The 20,323-nt window shown below is 45.0% G+C and overlaps 1 protein-coding gene across 3 annotated transcripts in view; it reads right to left on the bottom strand.

Moving 5' to 3' along the window:
• LOC147615968 (uncharacterized) overlaps positions 1–19,295 on the bottom strand; it is a 38,596-nt gene extending 19,301 nt beyond the window's left edge. For all 3 annotated transcript variants that reach the window (XR_015262666.1, XR_015262667.1, XM_086778598.1), the window contains exon 1: positions 18,168–19,295. Coding sequence is in view for 1 of the 3 variants with exons in the window: in XM_086778598.1 (XP_086634724.1) it covers positions 18,168–19,110 (943 nt within the window). In the remaining 2 variants the exon portion in view is untranslated. The remainder of the gene's footprint in view (positions 1–18,167) is intronic.
• Positions 19,296–20,323: the final 1,028 nt, after the last annotated feature.

The following is a 20,323-nucleotide window of genomic DNA, read 5'->3' as shown; positions in this document are numbered from 1 at the left end:
TGATGTGCCTTGAGGCACCACTGTCAAAGAACCATACATCACCACTTTCACTCACACTGAGTGAATGAACCTCATTTGAGGGATCATAGCTGCAAGTAAAGCAAGTAAAGAAGCACCAATCCTCTTCCACAAGGTTGGCTGTGGCATCATCTTTCTTGTTATCCACATCTGAAGAGTCTTCAACTGAATTACCAGACTCTTTCTTCTTTTCCTTGGCTATCCTCTTATAACATTCATGAATATAGTGACCTGGCTTCTTGCAGTAATGGCACTTACCCTTCTTTTTAGGTTTCTGTGCATCATCCTTCTCTTTACTAGATGGCTGTCCTGATTCTGACTTAGGCTTATATGCACCAGATTTTCCTTTGCCCTTGTTCTTGGCAAAGAATGCTTGCTCACCACCCCTTTGCATGACATTTTTCCGAGTCTGCTCTTCCTGCAACAAAAGTCCAACCAATTCCTGAAAGGATAGAGGGACAGGATTACCCCTCATGGACAAGTGAAGAGATGTATGAAAACCCAAATAAGAGCTCGGTAAAGAGTTAAGTGTAGTGGTGACCATCTCAGCATCAGAAATGATTTCATCAATATTCAAGAGCTGTTATCTCAAATCCTGAATCTTCGTAAGATGATCCTGCATAGAATCACCCTCATCCATGCACAAGTGTGATAGTTCCCGCTTCAAAAAGGCAACTCTAGCCTCATTGCGAGCCTGATACATGTGCTCCAAAGTATCCCATGCAGCCTGAGATGTCCTGCATGAACGGATATGCGGAATAATGGACCTCTTAACTGAAAGTGCAATCAAAGAGAGTGCCTGAGCATCCCTGGAATCCCACCTAGTTTGTTCCTGTGTAGGTGCCTGAGGAGCTGGTAGTACAACCTGCTGCCTGCCATGTTGTGGAGGGGTAGCTGGGGCCACATGCATAGGCCTTGCCTCAGCTCCACTTACATAATTCCACAAATTCTTTGCAACTAGCAGATTCCTGATCATAAAGCTCCACAGGGAATAGTTGGTTCCATCCAACTTATCTTCCTGGGTTAAAATCCCAAACACATCAGCAGTGTTCTGTGCCATGAGAGCAAACTGTAACCTGCAAAAGAGACTGACTGCACAAGAGTCCACAAATATTGCTGGAGACTGTCTATTTCACACAGATAGACAGCACAGCAACAAAAGCCCCAAATTTCTGGTGGCTCAAATTTCTCTGATTCCCACAAAAAACCTGTGGGAGCTGTCACAGATTGTGCAGCAACACAAAAACAGCAAAAGCCCCAAATTTCGGACTTGATTTGCTGACAAAATTCACAGTTAAGCTCCAAAATTCAGCAGGTAGACTCACCCGAGTTGCTGCTGCAGATTGCTGAGGTACGAACTGATGCAGAAGACGGTACAACGCTGTACGGAAGGCTGTACGGACAGCAAACAGCAACCAGCAGGTGCTGTGCGGAACTGTACGGACAGAAAACAGCAGATAGGGCTGTACGACAGCTGTACGGCTGCTGTACGATCAGAAAACAGCAGCAAAACTGGTCGTACAGACCTGTACGGACAGAAAAACAGCAACCAGCAGCCACACGTGCTGCACAGATGCTGTACGGCCTGTAGAAAAGCGACCAGCACTGCTTTTTGCACCAGAACAGTGCCCGAGACACACAGAAAGCAATCGCCCAGGTCTGTAGAAGGAGGGCAACCTGTTTTTCAGCACCAGAAGCAGGCGACCAGCACAGTAGAGAGTGTTCTTCGCGACGAAAGTGCTTCACCAGCAGTAGGGAAGGCGGGAGCAGGAACAACAACCAGCTCTGATACCAATTGTGAGTGAGAGACGGTGTGGAGCACGCGAAGAAACAGAAGAAAAACGTGTGGAGGCCTGGAGCAAAACGATGGAGCTCAAATTATGAAGATAAGATTGTTACAAAACTTAGGGCATATAATAACCCTAACTGGTGCCCGTTTCACATAACGGTAAGTTGGGCGCCTTATTGGGCGCGGGGAAAAAACCTCACTTAAAGTGAGTAAAAAGTGCCCGGCCGGTCCTAATACATTGGCCACTGCCCATAATAATGTCAGGACATTATTTCTAACAGATCTGGTCATCATCTCCGCTGCGTATTCTGACAGAAAATCCCAGAGAACTAGCTTATAGATATCTTTGGGAGAATGAAATATCCAAGTCAATTCTATTAACCAACATATCATTCCAGATCCTCCTCTACAGTACAAGAACCAACAACCAGAGGGTTTAGACTGAAACTCTTGCTACGAAAAGAAGAGAGCTAGATCTTCTTCGATGACTCCTTCGGATAGGCACGAGGATTTGGAGAGGACTCTTGATCTTCCTCCGGGCTTTGAGGAAGTTCCTCGAAAGAGGACAAAACCAAGCACAAAGTTAAAAACGGTGTTGGTTTCCAACTTGATCAAATTCTCGGTCCCCACAGTTTACAGGAAACCCAAAAGCCATTACCGTTTTCCCCTACTTGTGGAGTCACATCACTGTGCAAAATTGATCATTTTGAGTGATTCAGAGGACGAGTATGCAGCCGAGTCTCAGGAGCTATGAGATCATCTATTATCGAGGATTTCTGTCACCAATTGGCCGACCATTTGGTCCATCTCCAATTTTTGCGTCTCGTTCACTTGAGGCCAGGCTGGTGTCTTGTGTGAAGAGGCCAGTATTTTGCTGACATGGATGGGAGCCAGACTGGTGCCACCCGTGTGTTAGCAGGATGACATGGATGGGAGCCAGACTGGTGCCACCCGTGTGTTAGCGGGATGGTGTCGTATGGACGGGAGCCAGACCAGTGCCACCCGTGTATGACCTGGACTGTGTTCGACCCATGGGATTGTCACGCCATGGAAGAGCCAGTATTTGTGCCGTGTTTTGCCTATGGGACTGTCACACCATAGGGAGACTCGTGCCTGGAACTGTGTCTTACCTATGGGACTGTCACTCCATAGGAAGATCAGGTTTTTATGTTTTTATGTCGTGCCAGTTTTGTGCCGACAGATATTTTGTACTTGCTCCATGAACGGGAGATATGTCCATATTACTATTTGCACATGCACACATATTTTGCATGTTTGAAACTGTTTTCGTATGACATGCATTTGTGTGTTTGCCTGCTTGACATGTTACTTACTGAGCGGAGACGCCTGCCAGTGAGTCGTGAAATCTGCTCTGTATTCTGACAAGTTTTGGTGCATGTGAACAGGTGGTAAGTATATCGCACATGTTATTTTTATTATTTTATTTCTAACCTTTAGTTTTATAAGGTTAAGTGTTCACATTCATTTAAAGGTGGGCACCCCCTTTGGGCACCCACTTAGGGGCCAAGGTGGGGAGCCCCACTTAAGTGAGTGTGGGGGTGGGCATTGTCACCTACCCATACTCCCCACCCACATGCAAACGTGGGAATCACCAAAATAAACTTCACTTTAAATTTTATAAAAAAAAGGCTTCCTCTATCAAGCGTAGATGATCACCCGCTTCGTGGAAACCAACTGTCGGCGATCATCCCGTCTGCGCTGCCCTCTCCTCTGCGCTGGTGTTACCTGCAGGCTGCACATCTTCACCAGCAAACTACCCTCTCTTTCCTCTCCAACAGGCGGCTGCCTACCCTGCACAACAGCTGCCACCTTTTGAGGGCTACGCTTCTATTCCTACAGCCAGCCGGCTCTTTGCAGCCAGACGATTCTTACCTCCAGGGCGGCTGTTTCTGCTATTATATGGTCAGCTGATTTTCCACGCCAACCTCTCTACGTTCAGCCAGTGCTCTGCCTTGCCCACAGGCGCCTATACTACAGTTTGCTGTACAGTCTATTACAGCAGCCGGCTGTAGATTCATCACCAGCAGGTGTGCGTGAGCTCATCTACAGTAGACAGCTGCACTTACATCACCCCCTCTCCTGCAGGCGCCTGTCCACAGCAATTTACTTCTTCTCCAGCTGCTATACCCCCTATTGGTAGATGTGTTACTGCAGCCAGGAGGCCATATCTTTCTATAGGCAGCTACTTCTCACAACAAGTAACTGCACACATGGGTATTGGATTTCTCTATCTGCCAACCACAAGTGAAATTCCAGGTTTAAATAAAAGTATTTTGTGTTTAAATCTGATAAGGGATTCCCGACTCCCTCTACGGCCAACACCCGTTCGGTGCCGGGTTGTCCAAGCTCTATTGGAGAACCTCGGTCCAAAGGTGCTGAGATCGGGAGAGCCAGGCGTTAGTACGAGAGCGCCTGTTTGTGCGTGGTCTCGGAACACCAGTGAGGCGCTCTCCGCGGAGTCCAGTGAAAGCACAGGACCGTAGAGATTGGACCACACTAGTGGTCGTTTTGATTCGAGCTTCTACATCGAAATTCGACTTCGGGCCTATTTGTTTGGTACTGTTTTCATATGTACATGGACATCATCTGGTTCTTGGAACCCATGGAGCATTGTATTCATTAAATACTCCCAATAAATATATCATATATTGAGGGGGGGGTCGGCCCGTTCCGGCCCCAGTGCTGGTGTCCATCTTTCCATTTCATTTCATTTCAATTTCAAGTTGTATTAAGTTGTCCATTTCAAATTTGTGGTTTTAAAGTTGTGCTATTAAGCGTGTGGGTGACGGGATCAGTTTCAATTTCTCTTTGTGGAGCAACTTTTTGTACATGAGGATAGTTTTTGGCATAGCTTGAGCCATACTTTTTGGTATCCTCCGATTATCATGCTCCCTTTGTGGTGAAGTACTACTTTTTTGTAAGTTGTACTTCTTTTCGGTTCAAGTAATCTATGTATATACTCAGAATTGCAAACTCACCCTCGCATGATGAAAGTGCAAGGAGCAAGTGTGTTCTTTTGAGTGTGTTTCAATAAAGCCGAGACTTTTTTTTTTAAAGACAACGTCGTCTTGAATTTTTTCTAGAATGAATCTCTACTTTTCTTGTACTATGGCCGCAACGCCTATTACTAATTGTTGGTTCTAGAAAAGGTTTTTCTATGGTTTTGATAAATAGTTTATGGTTTTGGTCTTGTGTATTGGAGGCTCCTAGCAGTATGGGATGCTAGAACTGTCGCCTACACAAGGATCTCATATGGGGGGTATTCTAGTGGTATGGGACGCTAGAATATGTCGCATATGCGGTTACAAGATTATGAATTATTTATAAGTATCATGGATTGGTTGATTCTAGTATGTGACTTGTTTTGAAACCAACATAGCAAGTATTCTATGCTCATATGGTTGGTCGAAGATATGCAAGGCTGTCCTGGACCACAGCGTGCCAATTGAGCTTCCCTGGCTTGTGTGAACATGTGCTTATTGTGGCGACTTTGCGGAGAAGGATTTCTCACATCAATCATACCATGGCACATTTCTTTTGCATGTATGTGGATGGATTCCCAGGAAGGACTCTGGTGTGAGCCCACTGACATGGCAAGAGGGCATGTATGGCTTCTGAGGCTTGACATGGTAACATGTATGGCTTGTGAGGCTTGACATGATAGGACATGTGTGGCTTCTGAGGCTTGACATAACAGAGCATGTATGACTTCTGAGGCTTGACATAGTAACATGTATGGCTTGTGAGGTTTGACATGGCAGAGAATGTATGACTTCTGAGGCTTGAAATGGTAACATGTGTGGCTTGTAAAGTTTGACATGGCAGCCATGGCACATTTCTTTTGCATGTATGTGGATGGATTCCCAGGAAGGACTCTGGTGTGAGCCCACTGACATGGCAAGAGGGCATGTATGGCTTCTGAGGCTTGACATGGTAACATGTATGGCTTGTGAGGCTTGACATGATAGGACATGTGTGGCTTCTGAGGCTTGACATAACAGAGCATGTATGACTTCTGAGGCTTGACATAGTAACATGTATGGCTTGTGAGGTTTGACATGGCAGAGAATGTATGACTTCTGAGGCTTGACATGGTAACATGTGTGGCTTGTAAAGTTTGACATGGCAGAGCATGTGTGGCTTGTGAGGTTTGACATGGCAGAGCATGTATGACTTCTGAGACTTGACATGGTAACATGTGTGGCTTGTGAAGTTTGACATGGCAGAGCATGTGTGGCTTGTGAGGTTTGACATGGCAGAGCATGTATGACTTCTGAGGCTTGACATGGTAACATGTATGGCTTGTGAGGTTTGACATGGCAGAGCATGTATGACCTCTGAGGCTTGACATGGTAACATGTATGGCTTGTGAGGTTTGACATGGCAGAGCATGTATGACTTATGAGGCTTGACATGGTAACATGTGTGGCTTGTGAAGTTTGACATGGCAGAACATGTGTGGCTTGTGAGGTTTGACATCAAACGACATGTGTAACTTCTGAGGCTCGACGTGACGGAAACATGTATGGCTTATGAAGCCTACATGACAGCACATGACTAGCAAACCTGGTGCTCATTTCGTACTTATGTTTTGGGAAGGATTCAACATCCGTGAACATTCAGAAAGGCAGCTTATGGATTTATGGATATTTGGGACACAGTTGGCTCTTGTGCTTGTGTCTGGTTATTCTCAAAGTTATTGACTCAGGATAAGGATACAGTTTCTCGATACGGTTGGCTCTTGTGCCCGTATCTAACTTCGGATCGTGGATCTGGGATTATGGCTTTAATGTTGTACTTATGACATACTACTGATGGGTAGTGGATCTGGTATTCTTGAAAGATATCTCAGTGGTACCAGGTTCATGCAGTTGCGGACAACTGCTTTATAAGACGGAGGGGATGTCACCGTTTGGTCCCTCACCCGTCTCGACCAGTGTTTTATACACTAGGTAGAACCAAGGTGTGAAAAGGGATTTTTCCACGGGAGCAGCAAAGCCACATGATGGAAGACGCCTCTGTAAAGCCAAGTTTTGTTACAGAACGTGTGAAGGCTTATCTGGCATATTTCTACCTAAAGGCAGTTTACAGGACATGAGTTTACAGGATTTTACTCACTTATGGTTTATAAGGATTTTTGTTCACACTTACTTATAAGTGGGTGGACATATGGGGATTTGAACAAGGAGCTTATATATGAGCTGACTGGTCAGACTGCAGGCCATATCGTGGGCAGTGGACAGATTTTCTCTCTTTCCCTTGCACCAGACATACAATGGGCAGTAGGCAGCTTTTCTCTCTCTTGTTCCGAACAGTTTAGAGGGCTGTTTTTGACTACCTTTGCACAGATTTTGGGAGGATCTTCGTGGATCATGGACTTATCAAAGTATTGTGGCAGGCCGTACAGTGGTATAGTGGCCAGGAAGGACTTCTCTCCCTTTTTGCTCAGGTTGTACAGTGGTACACCAGCTGGGCAAAATCAAGGGCTGTTTTTGGAGACACAAGATTGTGTTTGACTCCTGTGCAAGTGTTTGCTGAGGAAGTTTGTGGAAAGATCTGGTGTTGTTTACACCCGCACCTTGGTATTTTGTAAAGCTTCTCAATCAATAAATAAGTTCCTGGGGGGGGGGGGGGGGGGGGGCCGTTCCGGCTCAGTATTGTGTTCCTTTTATTATTGTTTATTATCATTTCCACTACGTCTTCACATCTTTTGTTGGGCATCTGAAGTGTTTGTCCATCGCTCCGGGTTCCCATTCGGTTTCACCATGTAGAAGAAGGCCAGCCCTAAGGCCAGCCCCAAAAGATGGGCTAGCCTTGCAAGGGGTAGCCAACCCCCTAGCCATACACCTAGACCCTGTCATCAGCCCCTTGTGAGCTTGGGCACCAGTCGGCCAGCAGCAACCACCCCAGCAGCCCAACCAGACCATAATCAGCCAACCAGGCATATTAAATGTCATTTTCACCCAATCGTTGGAAATTCTGCAGGCCGACAGCCTCCTCAGGCAGCCGACCAGCATCCTAAAAAGGCATGCCATATTCAGTCCATAAATCACCAGGTAAAATTCAGCGATCATCAAGCTAAGTCAAGCATGTATGCCTAGGCTCGTGCCTATGCATACCTACAGCCACTCTTGTGCTTTCAGCCCAAGGCAAAGAAGCTCGGTCTCTTCAGGACACCCACCATCAATCTCGAGCCAGTGTATCTCTCTCGAAGATAGCTTCACAGTCGCCTACAGCTTATGCATAATTATGCCCAACGTTTGGTCGCTTTGTCCTTGCGTTTGGCGGTCGGTCAATCAATTTGTCAGCTAAGTCTTGTGGACATAGTTCAGCTTGTATACATTTCTCCAAAAGAAGAAATAAAGCAAATACTCCTGCTTGTGGGTGCGGGGGAGGGGGGGGTGTTTCGGTGGGTAATTCGGGACCCCATCTGGTGTTGTCTCTACTACATCTCTTTCATATTCATGTATGTTGTTTTAAAGGATTGCGAAAGACTTACTAAACTCAGGTTTAAAGAAAAGCTTCGTTGTTTCACATGGTCCTAGCTCGGCGCAAACTACAAGCACTTACATCCATGCTACTTACATTGACTGCAACTTGTCACGTGTGTAACATCAATATCTGCTATTTGATTTTTAAACCTTAAATAGGGGGTACTTGAATTTCATGATTGGGACTCATATGCTTAGAAAGGGGTATAGTTTATTTTTTAGAGAAACTTAAATAGGGGGTTGCTATGAGTTTCATGCACGCAGGGATGATGTCCCCTTTCTATGGAAAGTGAATTCCTTAGGCCAAGCCTCCACCATGTCGGGAGACAAGTCACATCAAGAAGAAAGCCAGCATAAAGTTATGGAGGCACAAAGCTTCCAACACAACACACCGATAGAAAGTACGCTTCCACCAAGCACAGAAGAGCTCCTGAGAATAATGGAGTAGGTAAATTCTCTGAACATGCAGCTTGCCGCAAAAAAAGAGAAGCCCAAAGAAGGCATGTCAAATCTAGCACATATGTTCTTCACTATGGAGGAACAAAGAAGAAAAGACGAAGATAGAGACATGAATGTTGGGTTTTATGCTGTGTATGCACCCAGAGGAGTGCTAGTGATCATCAGTAGGTTATTGGGGCACTTTTTACTTCAGTTAGTGGAGGTTTTTTCCCCCAGTTTAGTTCATTTTCACTTATATGCAGTTTATAAGTGTTTTGGTCCACCCGGCACATTTATGGCCGGTCATGTGAACACTTATCCTTTAGGGGTCACTATCATGTGGCTTGTACTTCATATTTTTTATTCATTGAGATATCTATTGCAGTCGTGTTCACTCCATCAGCTTGGTTTTCCACGCCTGTTTGTTTTCTGTAAACCCTAACCCTAACCCTGTTTTCTCTTCATTTGGTATCAGAGCTTGAAGCTCAGCTCTTGCCGTGCCCATACGCTGCCAGTACTCCTGAGCGCCGTACAGTTACTGTACAGCCCGTACAACAGTACCTGCTAGTACTGTTCCAGCTCTGCGCAGCAGAAAGGTGCTTCCGTACAGTCAGCGCTGCCTTACTGTACCTGACCGTACACTGCGCCGCCTTCATTAACACCTGTGCGCCGCCTTCATTTCAGTACAAGTCAGCGCTGCCTTCAGTACCCGTACTGTACCTGCATACAGTCGCAGCAGCTGACGTGTACCTGCTCATACCCGACTGTACCTGGTGACTATACAAATCTGCGCATGCTGTGTACCTGCTTCAGTACCCGACTGTACCTGCTTCGACTGTACCTGCTTTGACTGTACCTGCTGTGCGACTTCCAGATCTGCAGAGTACTCAAACGCACTGTTCAGTACAGTGCTCTGTCTGAAAGTACATCCGTCGTACTTTCACCGTACCTGCAATTTGCTCCGTACAGTACACTGCACCTGCACAGTACAACAGTCATTTGCGTTGAAATCTCAACTCTGGTAAGCAGTACAAGTCTTGAATATTGGGCATTTTTATTTTCTCTGTGAAAATATACAGGCACAACAGGCAGATTTTCTAGCAAGGAAATATACAGGTTTTTTGCACAGTTTGGGTGCAGCAAATTTTGGGGCATTTTGGCATTGTGTACGCCATTTGCTGCTCTACTCAGTCATTGGTGCATTAAGCTGCACATTCAGAGGATTGAGAGTGCAGGCAGATTTGGGTGAACTGTATTCAGTGGAGTACAGTTGTTATCAGGGTTTTTGCTTTTGGGTTTTTTGGTAAACAGGTACAACATTGTGCGTAAAGCATAATGGCAAATCAACAGCAAAGTGATGTATTCACATATTTGTCTAAGGAAGACAAATTGGATGGCACGAACTACTCCTTGTGGAGTTTTATGCTGAAAAATGTGCTTGTGGCAAAAGGTCTTTGGGATTTTGTTAGTGGTGATGAACCACGTCCAGGTCCATTGGCTCCAGAGACCCCTCCCCAAGGGGGTGCTCGTGGACGAGGACAACAGGTACAGGCTCCAGGACAGCTATTGCCTGTTCAGAGAACAAATGCTCAAAAGACATGGGATGCCAGGGATGCACAAGCATTGTCACTCATTGCATTGTCAGTTCAGAGGTCCATTATACCTCATATTCGTTCAGCTGGCACTTCACAGAATGCATGGGTGACTTTGGAGCAAATGTATGCTGCTCGTAATGAGGCTAGGATCTCATTTTTGAAAAGAGAGCTTGAAAATCAGAAAATGAATGAAGGAGATGATATGTCTAGCCACTTGAACAAGCTGCAGGATTTGAGAGAGCAACTCATCAATGTGGATGAGATTATTCCTGAGACACAGCTTGTGTCCACCATCTTGCACTCTTTGCCAAGATCTTACTTGGCTTTCCATACCTCTTTGAACCTCAGCATGAGGAATGCTGTTGAACCCCTCAAGTATCAGGAACTTGTTGCTCTCTTACTACAAGAGGAGCAAATGAGGAAGAATATGAATATGAACACAAATGCTGAACAAGCATTTACTACAGGTCAAAAGGGCAAAGGGAAATCTCAGCCAAAGAGTGCAAATCAAAATTCAGGTGATGGTGGTTCTTCACAAGATACCAAGAAAGGTGATGGACAGCCCAAGAAGAAGGGAAAATGTCATTACTGTAAGAAGCCAGGTCACTACATCACGGAATGTAGGAAGAGGATTGCCAAAGAGAAGGCAAAAGAAGCTGGGATGTCTGTTAATGATGCTCCTAAAGCTCCTCCCGAGACTGCTTCTTTTGTTGAGGACAGGGATTACTGTTTCTATACACGCAGCTATGATGCCTCTTGGTCTTCACAGGCACTCAGTATGACAGAGCATGCATGTACTTGGTATTTTGATAGTGGTGCCTCAAAGCATATCACATCTCGCAGGGATTTGTTTAGTCATGTTGGCCCTGCCCCTGTTGGCAAAACTGTTCAGTGTGCCAACAATGCTTCATATCCAGTGTGTGGCATTGGGGAGATTCAGCTTACAGCCATTGATGGCTCCATTCTCCGCCTTACAGATGCCTTATATGTACCAGGGATAAAGAAGAATTTGTTGTCCATTTCTTCTTTAGCACATTGTGGAATGCAAGTCCACTTTGATGATGATAAATGCATGGTCAGAGACAAAGCAAATGCCTTGACCTTGATGCTTACTGGTACATTATGTCATGGACTTTATGAGTTGGATGCATTTCAGCCAGTGGATCAGTCTGCTTATCATGCATTCACTCTTACTCCAGCTATGGTTGATGCGGAGTTATGGCATGCTCGCATGGGGCATGTAAATTTTGGTAGTCTTATGCTTATGCAGCGACATAATATGTTTACAGATCTACCTCTCATGGAGAAGCCTCCAGATCACATTTGTGAAGGATGTATTTTGGGAAAAATGCACAGGTTTTCCTTCCCACGTGATCAGGCTCTAAGAGCAACTGCAAAGTTGCAACTTATACACAGTGATCTTTGTGGTCCCATGCAGACGAAGTCATTAGGTGGTTGCTTTTATTTTGCAACATTTATTGATGACTTCTCACGTATATGCTGGGTCTATCCTTTGACACAGAAATCACAGGTATATGATGCATTTTTGGCCTTTGTAGCACTTGCTGAGACAGAGTCTGGATGCAAGGTGAAGACTCTCCGTTCTGACCGAGGGGGGGAATATATGTCACATGTGCTGAATTCTTTTCTTGGGAGTAGAGGTATAAAACATCAGTATACTACTCCTTACACTCCACAGCAGAATGGAGTTGCAGAAAGGAAAAATCGGTCACTCATGGAGATGGCCAGATGTATGCTAAAGGCAAAAAGACTACCACATATCTTTTGGGTGGAAGCAGTAATGTGTGCTTGTCATATTTTGAATCGATGTCCCACAAAGGCATTGGTTTCTATTACTCCTTTTGAGGCTTGGCATGGCCGCAAGCCTTCTGTATCGCATTTTCGTATCTTTGGGTGCCTTGCATATGCACACATACCCAAAGAGTTGAGGAGGAAGCTTGATGATAAAGCCACAAAATGCATTTTTGTTGGGTATAGCCGTGAGAGCAAGGGCTACAGGTTATATGACCCACTCTCCAGGAAGATATTTATCAGCCGGGATGTGATTTTTGATGAAAAATCAGAATTATCCATGGCTGGTTATGAGGCAAATCAGGTTGAAAATGATGTATTTGAAGGTCTTCTACCCATGGAGTTTCATTCCACAGTTGGTGATCCAGCTCATGAGGGTAATGGACAGCCAGCAAATGATGTAGGTGGTGCAGAAATTCAGCAGCCAAATGAGCCAGAAGCTGAACCAAATATGGGACAGCAGGCACCACAGGTCAGACATATACCTAGATGGTATTTGAGGACACTACAGGACAGCCATTTAGAGGGTCCTCTTGCTGGTCGTACTCGTAGGGAGACAAGGACCAATGAGCATGCACACATCATGGATTTGAATCTGGTTATGGCAGCCAGTTTACAGGATGATGATGAGCCTGATTCATTTGTGGATGCACGAGATAATGTGCATTGGAACAAAGCCATGCAGGATGAGATTGATTCTATTAAAAAGAATCAAACATGGGATTTGGTTGATCTGCCCAAAGGCAAGAAAGCCATTGGTACTAAATGGGTCTACAAGTTGAAAAGACATGCAGATGGATCCATTGACAGGTACAAAGCCCGTCTAGTTGCAAAGGGCTATGCACAGAAGAAGGGCATTGATTATGAGGAGACATTTGCTCCTACATCCCGTATGTCGACACTTAGGTGTGTCATTGCATTGGCTGCACATCGTGGTTGGGTTGTTCACCAGTTGGACATAAAGACTGCATTCCTACATGGGGACCTCGAGGAGGAAGTTTATGTATTTCAGCCCATGGGATTTGCAGAACATGGTCATGAGGGGAAAGTATGCAGGCTGAAAAAGGCCTTGTATGGTTTGAAACAAGCTCCACGAGCTTGGTATGCAAAAATAGATGCTTTTCTACTCACTCAGGGATTTGTGAACAGTCCATCAGAGACCACTTTGTATGTGAAGAAAGAAGAGACAGATCTGCTGGTCATCAGTCTTTATGTGGATGATCTCTTGCTCATGGGATCAAATGATGACAAAATTGCAGCATTTAAAGAGATACTGCAACAGACATTTGACATGTCTGACTTGGGCCTTGTACATTACTATTTGGGCATACAGTTTGTGCAGGATAACAGAGGCATTGGGTTGTTGCAATCACGTTATGTTGCTAAACTTCTGGAGAAGTTTAAATTTCAGGATTGCAAGCCTATTAGTACTCCTATGGAGCCTGGGATGAAACTGTCACTACAAGATGACAGTGTTTCCTTTGATGCCACTACATATGCTCAGGCTGTTGGGTGCCTCATATACTTGTGTAATACAAGGCCAGATATTCAGTATGCAGTCTCTCAGTTGAGCAGATTCATGCACAGCCCACGGTTGTCACATTGGCAAGCTGTGAAGCGTGTATTCCGTTATTTGCAGGGTACCTTGTCTCTTGGGTTGCTTTATCCTGAGGGGGGTGACATGCAGTTACATGCTTACAGTGATTCAGATTGGGCTGGTGATTTTGATACCAGACATTCCACTAGTGGGAATTGTTTCTTCCTTGGCGCTTCATGCATTTCTTGGCTGAGCAAGAAACAGACCACAGTGGCCACTTCATCTTGTGAGGCAGAGTACAGAGCAGCCTACACTACTACTGTTGAGTGTGTTTGGCTGCGTCGTCTTATGACTGATATGGATATTTCAGTGGAGGAGCCTACACCTATCTATACTGATAGTCAGAGTGCCATTGCTGTGGCCAGGAATCCTGTGTTTCATGCTCGCACGAAACACATTGAGATTCACTATCATTTTGTTCGGGAGAGACTCCAGGCAGGAGATATCAGTCTGATCTACTGTCCTACAGATCAGAATGTGGCAGACATCTTCACCAAGGCATTACCACGTCCGAAATTTGAAGCATTCCGCAATGCTTTGAATTTGTTTCCTTTTGGTGGATGATGTACAGTGATCACATATCACTCCAGGGGGGTTTGTTGGGTTTTATGCTGTGTATGCACCCAGAGGAGTGCTAGTGATCATCAGTAGGTTACTGGGGCACTTTTTACTTCAGTTAGTGGAGGTTTTTTCCCCCAGTTTAGTTCATTTTCACTTATATGCAGTTTATAAGTGTTTTGGTCCACCCGGCACATTTATGGCCGGTCATGTGAACACTTATCCTTTAGGGGTCACTATCATGTGGCTTGTACTTCATATTTTTTATTCATTGAGATATCTATTGCAGTCGTGTTCACTCCATCAGCTTGGTTTTCCACGCCTGTTTGTTTTCTGTAAACCCTAACCCTAACCCTGTTTTCTCTTCAATGAAGAAGCAAGAAGAAAAGCAGAAGGACAAAAAAATAGAGAAGAACAGAGACGTGCGGAGGAACAACGACATAAGGAAGCCACACGCAAATATGAGGAAGCCCAGCACCGTCGAGAAGCCGCCGACCGAGAGTTTTAGCAAAGACTCAACTGGGAGGCTGTGCAAATCTGGCATCAACCAACACCGTCATAGGAACCTCTCCAAATTTTAGTAAGTATGATGAGATCATGCTCCTGTTACTCAATTTATTCATCAATTGGAAGCACATTTTCCTTTAGCTAAAATTACAGATCCACAAGACAAAGTCCATGTGCCACCACCCCAACTCATTACGAAAGCTGTTACTTGGTGGCAGCATTGGTCACAACTTCACACAAACCCCATCATAAGCCAATTCCAATTCGATTGGACTACCTTTGTGGCTGAACTCAAAGCCCGTTTTCTTCCACCACAATACATGACCAATCTTGAGGACAAGTTTTACAAACTCACTCAAGAGTCAAGGTGGTTCCCCTATTTTGACCTATTCCAACAAGGTCATTACCATGGCCCAGCAGTCGGGCATATTGGAAGAAGATAAGCTCAAGCAGTTCTTTCGAGGTTTAGACACTTAACATTAGGTACCCAATTAGGAATTTTGAGCCTCAAACTTATGCACAGGCATTGACCCTCGCTCAGAATCAAGAACTGATGCTGAACGGAGGTAAGCCCAAGCAAGTATAGTCTACCCCTAAGCCCCAACAGCAGTCATCTACCCAAGGTAAGGGGGCTTTAGAACAACAAACACCAAAAGGACCAAAAGAAAAACTCTCAAGGTCAATTGGGCAATAGGAAGGATTCTACGCCGCCCAAGAAGACTCCTGAGGAAAAAGCTAAGGAGGGCGTCACTGGAGGTTATCTCCAGCCGGATGAACAGACATGGTACGGGACAGAGAATCGTTGTTTCTTCTGTCACACTGTGGGACACGGGAAGAAAGATTGCACTAAGTTGCAGGCTGAAAAGTCTACTAAGGCATCCACTTCCATAGTAGCAACTGTAGCAGCCCCATCCACACCTCCGCCATCAACCTCTTAATGTCGTTCAGCTTTTGTCCGCTTTGAATTCGGTGCCACTAGTATGATAAGCAAGAGGGTGAGGTTGTGGGACAGACAAAGGCTCTCATCCATGCCTATGGCACTGCAAGGGGACAGCAATTCATTGTCCTCTTTGACATGGGCAGTTCTGAGGATGCCATCTCTCCGCAGTTGGCAAACAAGATGAGTTGTACCTTTCCTTACCATTTAGATGTGGACGGGTCTACACTTGGTCTACGCACACATATCTCTCATAAAGCTCAGCAATTTGAGTTTCAGGTTCAGAGGGCAACATTCCAGCCGGATTTCATCGTCTCCCCTCTTTTAGGGTGTGACATGATCCTCGGGATCCAGTGGTTTAGACAGTATGCACCTATTCCTGATTGGAGGCAGGACACTTTCACTATCATTGACGGTTTTCCTAAGCCTGTCATGATTCCCGGAGATTGGAGCATTCCTGGAATTCCACTCATTTCTCACATTTAGGCCAAGGTGAGCCACAATCCATTTGTGTTATCTCATAATTCACCAAGAGCTCAAAAGGGCCAGGACAGCCAAGGGCTTGCTAACGCAAAGGAGTGAAGGACTACACAGTGCAGGTCAAAGGCAGAGTTATCTCAGCCAAGAAAGGTCAAGTTTCTTGTATTTTCTTTTCAGATTTGCATCATTCTAATAAAGCAAATACACCATTCGTGGTGGGGGCCCTACAGAGGGTATTTCGGACCCAATACTCTCTCTCTCTCTCTCTCTCTCTCTCTCTCTCTCTCTCTCTCTCTCTCTCTCTATTTTTTGCACATCTTCATTCAGTTTTGTGCGTTAATTCCGTCGTGAAAAGTGTGCTGATTTCTAAGCAATGAAGTTACCGATCTCCCCTGAAGCTTCCGCATGTTACATCTGGAGGGTTAACTTTGGAACTAAGTTGAATTTTTTCAGTGCATTCCACCCACAGACGGACAGCCAGATGGAGATTTTCAATCAATTGGCGTTCAACATGCTAAAGTGTTATGTTCATGACCAACAAGGTAAGTGGAAACAGTTTTTGCCTTTGGTTCAACCTGTGTTGAATGACTCTTTTTCTTCAGCTATTGGATGGTCCTTAGTGTTTGTAGTCTGTGGAAGACTTGTTGGCTAAAGTGCAGGAGGCCTATACTCAATAGGCCAAGAGATGTAATCGAGATTGGATGAAGCAAAGGTTGAAACAGGTGGACAAGCGATGCCCAAAGTTATTGTTTCGGAGCTTCGGACCTTTTCCCATTCTAAAGAAGATCAACGAGGTGTCTATGAAGCTAAAGCTACCTCCCAGTTGGACCATGCATGATGTGTTCCATGTCAATAGGTTGAAGACTTATATTGGACCTCCTCTCTCTGATGTCCACAATGAACAGGAACTAGACATAGTGGACGAGCTGACGTTATGGTTTCGGAACAGATCCTCCTGCATCATTTCAAGCACGGCTCCAACCGAAAAGAAAGCCCGTTCCTCACAAAGTTTCAAGAGACTAAGGGACACATGAAGCAGTGTGGCTTGACAATAACTTCTTCGAAGATTATCCGGCATTATTGATGGACTACTAGGAGGCTTTGCAACTTCCGTCAAGTTAAGCAAAAGGGGATGTCACATGCATCCCGCACTTGAATGCCACGTAGATCTATGTAACAGGTGCAGGACCTAGAGTGGTAACTGGTCCCTTGTGAGCCCTAGTCCAAGACGAATTAGCTAAGGTCCCACTCTAAGCATCCATGGTTAGGTGTACAAGTCTCGTACATGGCCTTGGTCAAGAGTGCAAGTCCCACATGTGAAGTTGTGCCAGTCCATAGAACTGTAAGCCACCCTCTAGAATGATGAGAGGTGTTCCGGGCATTGATAGACTTGTAGCCAGATGCTAGGGCACCTTAGGAGCATATAGCTGCATGTAGAACTGCATAGAGTGCAGGGCCATGGGTATACCCATGTTGCCCTACAGGGCAACCCATGGGCCATGTCTTTGGCCCACAAGCCCCATAGCATATATTGGCAAGCCCTTATATGGCATAGGCCTAGTCGGCCACAGCCCCTTGGGGGCAAAGGCAGGCTGTCGGCCAGGCCAGAGCCAACCCAACTAATTTTGGACTCATTGTTTGCCACTTGAGGACCCCTTTGGTAATCGTTTTAACATCTCCATCGACTGTGTTTGTTCCCAATGTGTGAGACTACTTTGTTCCTGATACAAAGACACAGTGCCCTTGCTGAGCTACCTTCCATGTCTAGCTCAGCCAAACTCCCTAACTCCATCTACACTCTCTAGAGTCTAGGTTAAACTCCATGCCCAGGAAGGGTGTGGTATCATCAAAAACTTGTGTTCTCTTCATCTAAAATCACATCCAATTAAGAAAACTCGTTATTATAACTCTGCATAATGCTTACCTGGATAGTGTTTACGGCTCGAAGAAAGCAAGGGACCATCCTCTTTATGGCTGAGACAGCGAGAGATTCGTGGAGAGCTGTTCATAGCACGATGTAGCTGACGTGCCAACTCCTCATCTGCAAGGGCCGGAGGGATCTGTGAGCTCCTGTCATGCTGAGGTTCTTGCTTCTTCTGCTCAACATCCTTGTTTCTACTATGGTGTTGTCTGCTTGGGTTTCTCCTTGGTTTCAGAGCTTCATCAGAGGCAGCTATGGCATCTTCTTCCTTAGCCTTACAGCCAGGGTTTCTTCTCGTTTTCAAAGCTTTATTGCAGGTGGCTTGTTCTTCCTTAGCCTTACTGCTAGGGTTTGTTCTTGGTTTCAGAACTCCAACGCAGGCGGCTATGGCGTCTTCTTCTTCCTCCTTGGCCCCTACTACTGCACTTACAACCCTCTCAGGAGCTATGGCGACTTTTTCTGCTTCAAAATAAGCCTTAATCGTTACAGCATCCACATCTTCTACATCCTTCTCTGTTTCAGCTATGGACAAAACCTTGGCGTCTAGATCCTTCTCTGTAGCGAAAGCCAGCACTTCTGCAGCAACGTTTTTTTTCTTCTTCGTCTTCTTCATCGTCACAGGAGAAGAGGTTCTATGGCGCTTGGATTTACTCTGCCTTCTGTTATCAGAATCCATGCTTTCCTCAGCACAGTTCAGAGCATGTGCAGCACCTCTTTCTCCATCTTCTACAGACTCGTGATCGTGTTCTTCATGTTTCGCCGTGGCTCCTTCTTCTAGGTTAGCTTTTACCTCCATCTCTTTCCTGGGGCCTGCACATGAAGAAGAGGAAGGGGAGGACCATCCGTTCTGCTTGAATCCAGCCAGCAAACGCTTGCGAGGGGGTAGAGGGGCAACGGCTTCAGGTCTGCAAGAGAGGGACTCCGAGGCGATGGAGTCCTCAGACATGGCGAGGACGAAAGGGAGGGATCAGAGAAAGGAGGAGGCGCTGTTGCAAAAAATAGAATTTAGCACGATGGAGGATCGTGATGATGATTGTGATCCTCTCTTACTTTTAATCATCATCGTCTTCTTTAGCTTCGGAGCCGTCCCAAAGCCAAAGAGCTCCGGAGTCCAAACCTCATATCCTCACCACGTGCCAAACGTTGGTTGACTGTGAAGTGGTAGTTAACTAGACTTGTTTTTCAAAGTTTAATAAAGAGGGCCTATGAAATAGCCTTTAAAGTTATATATAGACTCTACTCGTCGGTTATGTGGAGTTAAACTTGTACATTCACAAGTTTGCTGATAGTCCAATTAATTAAATGCCACTACGTGGCATTTCTTTAATAGAGTGATATAACCTTAGTCCATTGTATGAATAAAATGACAATTGTTTTATTCCTTCACAAAGAGTAAATAGTTACAATTTTATTTCACAAACACAAAGATGGCCAAGTTTTATTATTCTCCAAACCGACGGGCCCTTCAGGAGGAGTGATGATTCACGGTGGAGGAACATTCTACTTGTTGGATTCAGACGGCCAGCTACTACAAACCGGGGCTTGCGTAGCGGCGAGGTGGCTAAGGGAGGTAGGCAAACAGACATCGGAGCAGATACAGACACGGCTTTCCTTCTTCTGCAACAAGTACAATCAGCCATGGCAAAAAGGATATGAAAAGTAAACATCACAACTCGCATATAAACAACTTTGAGAAACACACATGCCACCCATGCCATCAGAAATCGAATATCAGCCTTAATTGACCACGGATTAATTAATGAAAAAAAAATTGCACACATATTCCAAGTATGCTTTATTTTTTATAGTCATCACCAGTGTTCACAAAAAACATTATTCCTAACAATTCTCAAAATCTTTAAGCTCAAGAATTTGAAGGTTTTTTTTTAGATTTTATAGGTTTTAAGCAATATTATAGCTAAAATATCTTAAAATTTGCAGGTTCTGATGACCTACTACTATAAACTTTGAAGGTTGTTTTTAAAAGTTTACCATTCACCTGACACTAAACCTCAATTTTCGTGAACACTGGTCATCACGCTCAGTGTCACAAATAAACTTTTTTTCTAACCAGTGAAAAAAGGACGCCTTCAAGCTCAACCGGTTTTTATTGAAAAAATGCATAGATTAACCAATTTCACAACTAAAATATCAAAAAT

The sequence above is a fragment of the Cibotium barometz genome, chromosome 39, assembly GCF_041138505.1.
Source record: "Cibotium barometz isolate CiBa-2024 chromosome 39, ASM4113850v1, whole genome shotgun sequence".
NCBI lineage: Eukaryota > Viridiplantae > Streptophyta > Polypodiopsida > Cyatheales > Cibotiaceae > Cibotium > Cibotium barometz.
The sequence above is the reverse complement of the archived record's forward strand: the minus strand, read 5'-3'. Positions and strand labels throughout refer to the sequence as shown.